The following is a 12,999-nucleotide window of genomic DNA, read 5'->3' on the forward strand; positions in this document are numbered from 1 at the left end:
GAGGAAAACTATGATATGACTCTGCTTGACCAGACCTGTGTGACATTCATGGCATTTAAACATTGTTATATGTTTAAAATTTTTTTTTCTGTTTCTCTGACAATTTTTCTCTATTAATAGCTTGGTCTGAACCCTAGTCTGGACTCAGGGATAATCTTCTGAATCTTAAACATCTGCTTAAGTATAATAAAATCTAGGTTTTAACCTCTAGAATTTCTACATTATGATAGATTTGTTCAACAATTACCTATCATATGAAATCAATGACAATCTGGGTTTTTTTTCCCCCCATAATAAAGGAAAGGAGTAAAAAAATAATAACTCATATTTAAATAACACATGAAAGTTTATGAAGTGTTTTTCTGAAAACAAATATATAAGATAGTATGAAGCTATCCCCTTTTTAGAGATGTGGAAATAAAAGCCCAGGAAAGTAAATGATTTTTTTATAGTCATTCAGCCTATAAATGTTAAGTGCCTGGATTTTCAAATCAAGGCTACTGCCTCAAATAATGGCATTTATTTTATAACAGCACAAAAGATCTGCTTTGCTATTTGTTGATGGGTGTTGAACTTTTGCTATTTTTATAGGTGTCTTAAAAATGGCAAATGAGATTTGCAAAAATCTGGAGTGGGTTTAAGCAAAGAACCATTTTCCTGAATCTCAGACAAGGAGCAAGATAAAAGGCTGGGTCCCCACTAGCAAAGCACCGAAAATTCAGAGGCAGGCTTTGAAGAAGAAGAAAAAATCCTATAAGTTTGAAATAACAAAAAGAGTGTTGAGGTACCAATTTTATGACTCCTTTTTCCCCATTCTTACTCTTCTATCATTTGCCCTTGTATATAAACTTATTCAACATCCTGCCTCTAAGAAAAATGACATTTCTACCTACACTTGACATAGCTCAGAGTCTTACAGTGTCTTAGTTTGATTCTACACAAACTACAATCTATTGAAAACAAACAGAAGTGAAAAAAGAATGAAATCCTAGATGGGTGGATTTAAGTGGGATTGTTCACATTATTATTTTAAGGTGAAGTTCATCTATAGTCTTCCTCTTTAAAAATTATTTTCATTTTGCCAATGATTGTGAACTCAAGTGTGTTTCTAAGTTAAATACCAACTACATCACTTCCAAACAGTCTTAGTTTCAAATATCACACCTGCCCTTCACCGCCTCCACTGATGATTCTTTTGCAGTCACTTGTAGTAGCAATGGCTGTTACTCCAATGCTGTGAGCATTGTTTATCACATACATCAGTCGACCTGTCTCTGGAGTGAATGCACGGATTTTACCATCATTCCATGCTAGGAGAGTAAAGAAAGAAAGAAAGAAAAAAAAAAAATATATATATATATATATAAATAGGGTAGATAAATTAACCTCAACCTGAAACATAGAATCACATAAATCATAATTAAGAGATGATATAGGAAGAAGAGTGATATAGAAAGAATAAGGCTGAGGACTATTGTCAGAACCCCTTTCTTCTCTACTTCCCCTATATTAATTTCCTAAAATTTCACTGGATTGTTCACATTCTCAGCTTTTGGATTAGGAAGTATGAATTGTTGTGGGAAGAGGAATGGAGAAAGAGGAAATATGTTGGACATTAATATTACCTAACTAACCCATACCAATGTTTCTTTTGAGGTCATCACAACCAACTTCTTGCCTATAGAAAGGACCTACATCTCTATTTCTTCTTCTATTCCATCCCACAATCCATTCCCAATCACTAGATCCCTCCTGCTGGGAAAAAAATCCATTAATTTGGCATTTAATAGGTCTTTGGTGACATTTGACAGAACAGTTTCAGTAGGATCATGGGACACAATAAGATTATAAGAGCTTGAAGCGAGAAAGAATAACAAGTTAATGTCGGTAACACATCCAAATATCAACATACTCCCCATAAATGGATGGGAAAGAGGACAGTGTGAAGATTATGTTGGTATATGAGCATTTTAGATAGCTAGGTGCTATAATGTATAGAACATGAGAGGAACTCAGTCAGGAATTCCTGAATTGAATAGTGCCTCAGATACTTACTAGCTATGTGATCCTGAACAAGTCTCTTAGTTTCCTCATCTATAAACTAAGGAGTTGTTATGAGAATCAAACTCAATTTTTTTTCTTTTGAGACGATATTCTTCCTATCTTGCCTGGGTTGGAAATTCCTAGCCTCGAATGACTCATTCTTAGAAATGCTTGGTTAGAAAGCTTTAAATCTGCAAATTTCTTTTACCTGGATAGTTTATGCAATCATTGCAAAGTTTGGTGGTGCTCCATTGCCAGAAGCTTACTATATTTGTGCCAGGCTCAGTGGAAATAAACTATGACCTAAATTTAGCCCTATTGTAGCTTAGCATTTCCAAATTCAAGGAATTCTTTATATTCAGCCTTCTTCAGTAGAAGGGATTACAGGGAATGCATCAGCACACTACAATGTAAAGTGCTGTATAAATGTTAGACATTACTATTGTTGCTTCCTAATTGCCAAATCTACAGATCCCAGTGAGACTCCTTACAGAAATGAACATAATTGAAGATACAGGATATCTTGCTGTTCTGAACAAGGTATCCTAACTTAACTATTATATTCCATATTCTATAAGAGATTTGCAAAAAAAAAAAAAAAAAATACTACCCTTTAGCTTATGCAGAGAACTTGAAGGACTGAATGATAGCTACCCATATGACTAGCTATTTACTAGACTTTACTAATGTGAGATTAAGTTCTCTAAGAAAATATTGAATATTAAAGCTAGAGGGAGTATTTTAGCACTGTTCAGTTTTTTCAAGATATTAGTAGAATACTGTGAACAGAAAATTTGTACTTGATCATTCTATGCCCTGAACATCCATGCTTCTACTACAGGATCTTGCAAGAAACAAAAGGCAAGTTCTAATGAGAGCATCACCAAATCCCTAAAATTGAGAATTGATTCAGAAAAGCTAGATTTTGATGACTTTTCAGTGCCTGTAGATATATCCCTAGATACATGGTGTTTAAAGAATAGGCTTAATTTTAACCTAGGGATTGAAGAAGAAAAACAAGACTAACTCAATCTTGGAGAGACCTTGGCAATTAGAACCAATGTGGCAAATTCTTACAAATCATATGGATACTTATGAGGAAAATTGTTGTAGAACATAGATACAGGAACCACAGAATGTTATAATATCCTTGCTATTTTTTCCACCACTGCTTAAATTGTTCCCCCCCAAAACCAAAAGGTTTTTTTTTTTGTTTTTGTTTTTTTAAATAAAGTGCTCAAGAAGTGCTTTTCTCACAACAATTATATAAAATGGATAGTCTGGATTTTTTTTTCCTCTCTAAAGCTGCCTTTGAAATTTAGTTGCTCTGCCAGCAGGGAGCTAAAGGGACTCAGCCTTAATTTACCAAAATGTAAGGCTATAGAATTGAAACAGAGCAATAGAACTCTTTTTTTGTTTTGTTTTGTTTTTTATTTGTTTGTTTGTTTTTGCTGAGGTAATTGGGGTTAAGTGACTTGCCCAGGGTCTCACAGCTAGGAAGTGTTAAGTGTCTGAGGCCAGATTTCAACTCAGGTCCTCTTGACTTAAGGATTGGTACTCCATACACTGTGCCACCCAGCTGCCCCAGCAATAGAACTCTTAATTCCTTGATAAAAACAACAAAATCTCTATGAATACTGATGGCATTCCTGGATGGCATTCCCTAGCAAGCTGTGTATCTCTGATTCTGAGGATCAAAGGAGAGCAGGGATCTTACTTTTTGGCATCCATTCCAATCTGAAGCATGCAATAGAATAACAACAACAGAAAGTATAAATTAAAAGGGGGCCTACAATTCTGTCATTGAATTAGCAAAGCTTTTTAGTTCTGACAATAGTCTGTTGGAATGCCAAGCAAGAATAAGCCATGGGAATACTGAAAATTTGTAGGTTCCCAGCCTTAGCAGACCCTGAGATCCTAGAATAACACAATATTTAATTACAGCTAGAAAGCAGCAATAGGACACAAACTCAGCCCAAATATTTCCTCCCAAAGTGTGCAGAAACCAGTCCTGACAAAGTCTGAAGTCAGGAAGTAATCTGGAAGAGCAAATATTAAAAAAAAAAAAAAAAAAAAAAAAATCCCATCCTAAAAAGCATTTTGGCAACAAAGATGCTTAAAACAACCTCCTCCCACCCCTCCACCTCCCAAAAACAAAAAAACAAAAAAAACAAACCCAGAATGGCTTCAAAACATTTATAAGCAAAACTCCAAGAAAAATTCTTGCACCCAAATTCAAATAGATTTTCTGGAAAAGCTGAAGCAAGAGGTCGTTTTTTAAGAGTTAAAATTTTGTTATAAATTAAATGAGAGAGCTAGAGGGTAAAGTTTGGAAAAGAAAATAGTTACAAAACAATGAATTGAAAGTAGATTTAGCAACTTGTCACAAGCATTTCTAAACCTTGCCCAAATTATGAACCACTACATAGAATTCCCAATCCCTCTAATTTTGTCTGCCTGCATTTTTGATTTCCTTCACAGGCTAATTGCACTCTATTTCAAAGTCCAATTCTTTTTGTACAGCAAAACAACTGTTTGGACATGTATACATATATTGTATTTAATTTATACTCTAACATATTTAACAACCTGCCATCTGGGGGGAGGGGAAGGAGGGGGAAAATTAGAACAAAAGGTTTGGCAATTGTCAGTGTTGTAAAATTACCCATGCATATATCTGGTAAATAAAAATTATTAAAATATTTTTTTAAAATACAATACAAATATACAAACATGCAAAACATAATGGTACCTGCAATAAAGCTCCAACATATATGGAAAAAAAAAAAAAACCTTGGCCAAGCAACAAATTCCCTCAAAACTTGAATGACCCAAATAGAAACGAATGATACCAAGAAACAAGAAACATTAAAACAAAGTAAAAAACTTTAAACATGAACAAAAATGTAAACATTCTTATAGCCAACACAACCAACCTGGTTAACTGATTAAGAAAATATTTAAAAATCACTAAACTATTTAAACATTATGATGAAAACTAAAGCATTAAATATGTTTCAAACAATCAAAAAAAATTGCCTACCTCTCTTAGAACCAGACAAAAGATTTTTAAAAATAGGAAAGCAGTTAGAATCCTGAGATTCCAGTTAAAAGAAAATTATTGCAAGAAAATAATAAGAAAGAATTTAAGCTCCAAGGAGCCACAATCAGGATCAAACAAGCTTTAGCAATACCACCATAAAGGGGGCAGAGAGCTTGGAATATACTATTTCAGAAAACAAAAAGTAGAGACTTACAGCTAAGAATAATATACCCAGAAAATCTAAGTATAATCCTATGGAAGAATCTATTAGAATGAATCTTTAATGAAATAAAGGACTTTCAAGAATGCTTGATAAAAAGATCTGAGCGGTATATAAACTTTGAAATACAGAGAGCATGAAAAGGTAAACACAAGTGAACATTTGTAAGGGACTAATCAAGCATAAAATGTTTACATTTATGTTTACATCACTAGCAATCAAGGAGGCAGTTTAATAAGATAGAGATTTTGGGATCTTATGCTATCATGATCATAAAAGAACAATGGAAAGAGAAGGGGGAAAGATCACAGTTGGAAGGAAAAGGGAGAGGGATGGTTGGGGAAATTATTTTATATAATTGAGGTAGATGACAATACAAACAAAGGGGAAAGGATGGGAAGAACAAATTATAATTGAACCTCACTGAACTAAAACGATAGAAGAATATCAACACACACACACACACACACACAGGGCTGAGTACAGAAATACTCAATAAGGAAACAGAAGGGAAAGAGGAAGAAGGAAAGGGAAATGGTGAAACAAAAGGGAAGGCAGATTAAGATTAGACCTAAGTAATGTAAACTCTTCATCCAGAAGAGTAGATTGAGAAGAGGAATTTAAAAAAAAAAAAAAAAAAAAAAAAAAGAATGAGAACTCATGATTGGGCTCTAGGTGACAGAGAAGAAAGGACAAGGGGTCAGAAGTAGATTGAACCAAAACTAGAGTACTAATTCTGACCACACTCATTTTCTTTCATTATCTTCTTCTATGTAAAAGGATGATGGGAAATGAGAAAAAAGTATAAGAGAATAGGATAGAGGAAAATATGCAATTAATTATAATAATGACAAATACAATAGGTTTAACTTAAATATTAAATGATAGAAGATGGCAGAATGGATTAGAAATAAGAATTCAATAATTTATTGCTTATAAGAAACAAACTTGAAACATAAAATTAAATAAAGGGTTAAAAATAAGGGACTGGATCAAAAATCTATTAAGCTTCAGTTAAAGTAAAAACTTAAAAACTCTATTCAGCCCAACAACTAACCATGGTTCTAGAAGGCTCATGATGAAGCCTGCTATTCATTTTTTGATAGCTAAGTGATGGAGTCAGGGTTTAGAATGAGATAATACTTTTTTTTATAAAATCATTGTGAGAATTTACTTTGTTTGACATAATGTATTTAAAAGTATTTTGTTTTTCTTTTTCTTTTCAATGGATAGGAGTTGGGATTAAGACAAAATTAATATTCATTAATTAGCAAAAAGTAAAATAAAGTAGTTACATCTTAAAAATAAAGTTCTTGAGCATAGGCACAATATGTAATTCATAAATCTTTTAGCTCTGTAAAAGGTGAATTGGAAAATGGAGACACTGGAGGCTGGGGAAACAATTAGAATATTATTTCAGTATTCCATCTATATGGTGCTTAAAGTAGGGTACTGACAATATGAGCAGAGAGAAGATAACAAATGTGAGGGATGCTGAATAAGAAATTAAGATTTCATATTAGAATTATAAACTCACTCAAATCTAACAGTTCTGAGCTTCTAAATTATAGGAACTTGACCTTTCCATGAACTCTGCATGTTCTTGACAATAGATACCAGGAACTAGCCATTCTTGGAAAATGCTTATGCTTAGGGCTGGGTGGCTTCCTCCCTGATCATATGCAATTAATAAGGACATATGTCAAGCCTCAGAGGTCTGGGATGAGTCAACATGAATATGTTCCCAAAAATAGATTGAGCTTTGTCACACAAACTGCACATGTTGCAAGTCCTTGTCAAAAACCTTATATAGCTAGTTTTTGCCAGGAGCCTTCTTTATCTGAAAACATATAAAAAGCCTGCGTTCTAAAACCATAGTTGAGCTTCACCTGTGAGAAGGACGCTTCGTCCGGGAAAAATCTTTACACAATTCAAGTTGATTGAGGCTGAAACGGGGCTCCCAGCCATTTGAGTTTTTGAGGTTCCCTTGAATTGGTGATGTATTCTCTTCCTCTATCTGCTATAATTGTCATATTGTTAATTGTTCTTATTTCTATTTGGTTTTTTTATGCAAATCTAAACTATCTATACTTTGTCCTATTTGATTAAAACCTTACTTTCGTTTTCAATTGAGTCTGAGAGCGTTATTTATAGGAGTGAATCTGAACATATAACTTTTCTTAATACACATGCTTTGGATTTAGAATTGACAATATTTGGGAACTGATTGCATATGTGGGGTGAGGCAAAGGAAAATAAACTTTGAGGTTCCAACTGTGGATATCTGTGAACAGAAAAAATGACATTTATAAGAAGAGAAAGGTATGGAGGGAGGGAGGTAAGATCATGTGTTCAGTTTCAGATGTGAAGTTTGAGGTGCAAACAGGATGCTCGGTAAAGATCTATCCAATCATTTGAGACGAAAATGCTCACAATTATTTTATAAGTTATTTCTTCCAAGAGTGGGACTTGAAAGAGGGGTTTAAACAAGCAAGAATAATAGATAAAAGGCTGTTCTATCAACTATGTTAAAAAGAAGCCAAAATAAAATAAAAACTGCAATAATCAAACCTATCATGTGGGTTTGAATCTCAATCTGATACAAGAACATTACCTGAAATGATGCTTCTGCCATCCCTCATGAAGTCAATAGCATTGCAGGTCATATTTGGCACAGTGATCCTTAACAGTTCTCTGCTGGAAGAGGTGTGCCACACTCTGATATCCTCCTTGGAACAAGTGGCAAACAAGTCAGCAGTTCCACTGAAAAAGCAAAATTATCACAAAATGTGATGTACACATCGGTGTTAAATTCAGCTTTTAAACATTAAACATTAATTTTTGAACTGCTTTTCACAAATTAAGGATGATAAAGACACTGTTTACATGGCACTTCTGATATTTTGTGTGTATGAAATGCCTTTTATTCTCAAGAGATGTAATGTTCCTGTATTATTTCTGCTGCAAAATATGCAGAAATCTTGTATCTCTCAATAAGAAAATTATTTAGAAATAAAATAATAAAATATACTCTGCTCAGGAACACAGACATTTATGAGAATCATTAAGGAAAAAAAACCAAGTAGATGAACTAGGTTCTTGTGATATGTAGTTATGTGATATGTAGTTAAATGGATAATTTAATAAGATTGTCCTTAAGCATAATATCTTAACCATTTACAGACAATATGTTGAGCTCCAAAATTAACAGAATGGGAGCAGGCTGGATTGTATTTGAAAATCGGTAAAGTTCTTTTGATACCCTAATGTTCTTCCTGAAATGAATTTCCATCTTTTTTAGTAGCAATATTCTTCCACAGAGATGAAATATGATTGTGAATCATGAAACACTCCAGTCTTTAAAGTCTTTAAAAAAAGGTAAGCATCAAATAAGGAACAATGAGGTATGATAGACATTATAATGAATTTAGAAATAAGTGACAAAAATAATATCATGAAAGAAATGTATGATTGAAAAAGAAGAAAGGTTAATAGGTTGGTCATGAAGATAAAGGATAATTTTGAAGAATGTGTACACCACTGGTATGTGTATACTATCAAGAGAAAGATAAAGGCTCTGAGTTTGTAAAGTGCTTCCCCTTTGACAACCTTATGAAAGGACAAAAGCAATTATGGTCCAGGATAAGCCTGGGTTAGATATGGTCTTCACTAAATGGAATATCCTCCTTGATAAAATCAACAAATCCACTGGAGCATTGTAGTAAAGAAACAAAGTATCTTTCAGTTTGAGGAAATGAAATAGAGAAAGGATATATTACATGCAATGAAATTAATGTTAAAAGAAAAATCCTGCAAATTATAAAATTTTGTAAAATTCTGCTGACTGAGGTACCACTTCACACCTCTCAGATTGGCTAAAATGACAGGAAAAAATGATAAATGTTAGAGGGAATGTGGAAAAACTGGAATACTAATGCATTGATGGTGAAGTTGTGAATTGATCCAGACATTCTGGGGAACAATTTGGAACTATAAAGGGATATCAAACTATGCATACTCTTTTATTCAGCAGTATGGCTGTTGGGTCTATGTCTCAAAGAGATGATAATAAAGGGGAAAGGAACCACATGTGCAAAAAATTTTTGTAGCAGTGACAAGGAATTAAAAAAAAATTTTGTACTTGCACCAAACCATTAAAATAAAAAACTAAAAATTGAGTGGATGCCCATCAGTTGAAGAATGGCTGAATAAGTTATAGCACATGAATGTAATAGAATATTATCATTTTATTAAAAATGACAAGCAGGATAATTTCAGAAAAGTCTGGAAAGATTTACATGAACTGAAGAAGTGAGTAGATGAAGTGAAATGAGTAGAACCAAGAGAACATTGTACAGAGTAATAACAATACTACATGATGATGAACTTGGCTCTTTTCAACAAAGAGGTGATTCAAAGCAATCCTAATAGACTTGTGATGAAAAAAGCTATTTGCATCCAGAAAAAGAACTATGGAGACTGAATGTGAATCAAAGCATAGTATTTTCATCTTTTTTTGTTGCTGCTGCTGCTGTTTTTTGCTTGTTTTTTTGTTTCTTGTATTTTTTTCTTTCACTTTTTGGTCTGAGCTTTCTTGTCCAACATGAAAAATATAGAAATATGTTTGGAAGAATTGTACACATTTAGCTTATATTGGATTGTTTGCTATTTATGGGAAGAGGTGGGGAAAAAGGAGGGAGAAAAATTCAGAGCACAGGAATTAATGTTGAAAACTATCATTTTATGTATTTGGAAAAATAAAAAGCTATTTTAAAAAGCTTAAAAATAAAATTCTATTGATGATAGGGGAAGAAATAAATAAGCATTTACTAAGTACCTAATATGTGCCAAGTTATTTACAGATATGATCTTGTTTGATCCTCATATCAGCCCTGTGAAGTAGGCTCTATAATCCATTCCAGTTTTACACTTTAGGAAACTGAGGGAGACAAAAGTTAATTGACTTGTCCAGGATCCCACAGCTTGTAAGTGTCTGAAGTAAACTTAGCTTTTCCTCATCATACACCCTACATTCTATCCACTGTACCATCTTTAACTGCCCTCCACTAATAAAAGGCTCTCATTGTCTGCTTATGGACTTCACACAGGTTTAAAGAACAGGATAACATAGATAATCTTTAGGCTAACCTGCATAGCACTGCTATATAAATTTAAACTTAAAATTTTCCAATCAAATTTAAAGAATATGAGATTTCAAGGGAATCTGTAATAGTTAAATTTTATTTGTTAATAACTTTCTTCTCTCCTTCCAATGCAAAGAAATGCCATTTAAAAGACAATTACAGAAAAAACAAAAATACAAGTGACTTAAAAAAAAAAAAAAACTACTTCATATAGTGACAGAAAGCAGAACTATTCATCCAACTCCAAATTTTCTTCCACTATCAAGAAGAAAAATCTTCAAATGTTAAAGGTAAAACAATTAAGATTTTGAAGTCTAGATAAATAAATAAATAGTAGAAGAGCATCTAATTGATTTATATGAAGTTTATAGGCTTATAATTATATCTCAGAATACAAAAATAAAAACTAAAAGATAACTACTGATCATTATCAATCTGAGGAATAAAAGATGCATCATAAGCTTAGAGGTGAGAATTCTGACTTATTTAATAGGGTTCATTGAACAAACTACACACTTCTAAGTGTGATAATTCCATCATTCCAACAAAATTCTATGTGAAACTTTACAAAAAAGTTACATGAAACACTTTTTGACCATCAAGAAAAGGAAGTGATGATCACAGTAAGCCAGCATGAATTTAAGATAAGTCATGCAAATATGATGATCAATTGTGAAAAACTTAGATATTCTGATTAATAGCATGATCCAAGACAATTACAAAGGAGGACCTCATGATAAAAAATGCCATTTACCTTCAGAGATAGAGCTGATGAACTCTGAGTACATATTGAAGCATACTTTTTCACTTTATTTTTCTTGCTTATTATTATTATTATGAGGCTTGCAACATAATTAATATGAAAAATGTTGCATGACTTCACATGCTTAAGGTCATCATTTTGCTAGCTTCTCAATGAGTGGAGGAAGGATGAGGAAAAGTAAGAAAATATGGAACTCAGAATATTTTTTTAAATTAATGTTAAAAATAAATGCAGACAAAAAGAATAAGTTATGCTAGACTTTATGATAGGGTTACTTGACTGATAAGAGAAATGCCAAATATACAGTATATGTGGATTAACAAAAATATGTAATTGCTTCTCTTGATATCCTTGTGAACAGGTGGTAAAATGTAGTTTGAATGATAATAAAGTTAGCTGAATTTATAGTTATTTGAATAATTATACCCTCCAAATATTAATGTATGGTTTTCAATTTGGAGGTATATCTCAAGTGACATGTCAAGGATCATGTGGTATTGTCCAGTGTCCTTTTCAGCACTTTTATCTGTATCTTGGCACAGCATCTGCACTTATTGGCTGTATGACCCTAGGCAAGTCACTGTTTGCCTCAATTTCCTCATCTATAAAATGAGCTGGAGAAGGAAATGGAAAACTACTCCAGTATCTTTGTCAAGAAAATGCCAGATGGAGTCATGAAGAATTGGAAAAAAACCTGAAATGACTGAACAATAGCAAAAAGCTGTCTGTCTAATTTCCATAAAACAAAATTAGAAAGGAAACCTAAATGAGTTTAGACTTGAAGATATTATCACATGAAAATGATGGGCCAAATCTAATGAGGTGGCATTTAAAGAAAGTTTTTTTTTTTTTTTAAAGTGTAGGATTTTATATCTAAGTCCTGCATTTATTTGAGAGTAAAAAAACAACAACTAAAGGTGTAAATACAGACTGTCAAAAATAAGATTTCATGTGAAAAAGTCTTTGATGTTCTATCCGTGAGTAACCAAAAAAAGAGCTAGTCTTGGGCAGCATTAATAGGACAAGAAAGGTAACATTCCCACTGTCATTTATTCTTATCAAAACACACCTGGGCTATGGTGATCAGGTCCTAGGCACCATATCTTAAGCAGCAAAACTGACAAACACAACTAGAAATGGGCAGCCAGGATGGGAGAGGAAATGTAACAATTTCATCTTTGCAAACATACATATAAAATGCTTTAGACTTAGGTTCTTATGTATCATTCTAAAATCTTAGTATTTTCTGATATGCTGTATTAAACTCTCCTCAGTATTGATCCCACCATGTATTAAACTATTTTAAAGAGATTACTTACAAAAAATCCTGCCTAGTTGAGTTGCTACCCATTCAACACTCAGCACATGATAAATGCTCAATATTTAACCATCAAAGAAATTCAGACTTTGTAATACATCTCATTGACACTCTTCTTGACTTATCTGTTTATTCTTTTTCATGTTTTTATATCCTTGGTAGAGTAACTTTTTTATTATGATAACTTTTATTGACAGAACATATGCATGGGCAATTTTTTACAACATTATTCCTTGCACTCACTTCTGTTCTGACTTTTTCCTTCCCTCCCTCCACCCTCTCCCCTACATGGCAGGCAGTCTTATACATGTTAAATATGTTATAGTATATTCTTCATGCAATATATGTATGCAGAACCATACAGTTCTCTTGTTGCACAAGAAGAATTGGATTCAGAAGGTAAAAATTGTGAAGTCCGGGCTAGCTCCCTGAAGGACTCAAAATCAGCTACAGTTGGAATAAGCAAAA

At 33.0% G+C, this 12,999-nt stretch overlaps 1 protein-coding gene across 1 annotated transcript in view; it reads right to left on the reverse strand.

The window, feature by feature from the left end:
• Positions 1-12,999, reverse strand: part of CFAP52 (cilia and flagella associated protein 52) — a 56,352-nt gene that overhangs the window by 5,706 nt on the left and 37,647 nt on the right. Inside the window, 2 exon segments of the mRNA XM_074311936.1 lie at positions 1,165-1,310; positions 7,921-8,069. Coding sequence (XP_074168037.1) covers positions 1,165-1,310; positions 7,921-8,069 — 295 coding nt within the window.

The sequence above is a fragment of the Sminthopsis crassicaudata genome, chromosome 4, assembly GCF_048593235.1.
Source record: "Sminthopsis crassicaudata isolate SCR6 chromosome 4, ASM4859323v1, whole genome shotgun sequence".
NCBI lineage: Eukaryota > Metazoa > Chordata > Mammalia > Dasyuromorphia > Dasyuridae > Sminthopsis > Sminthopsis crassicaudata.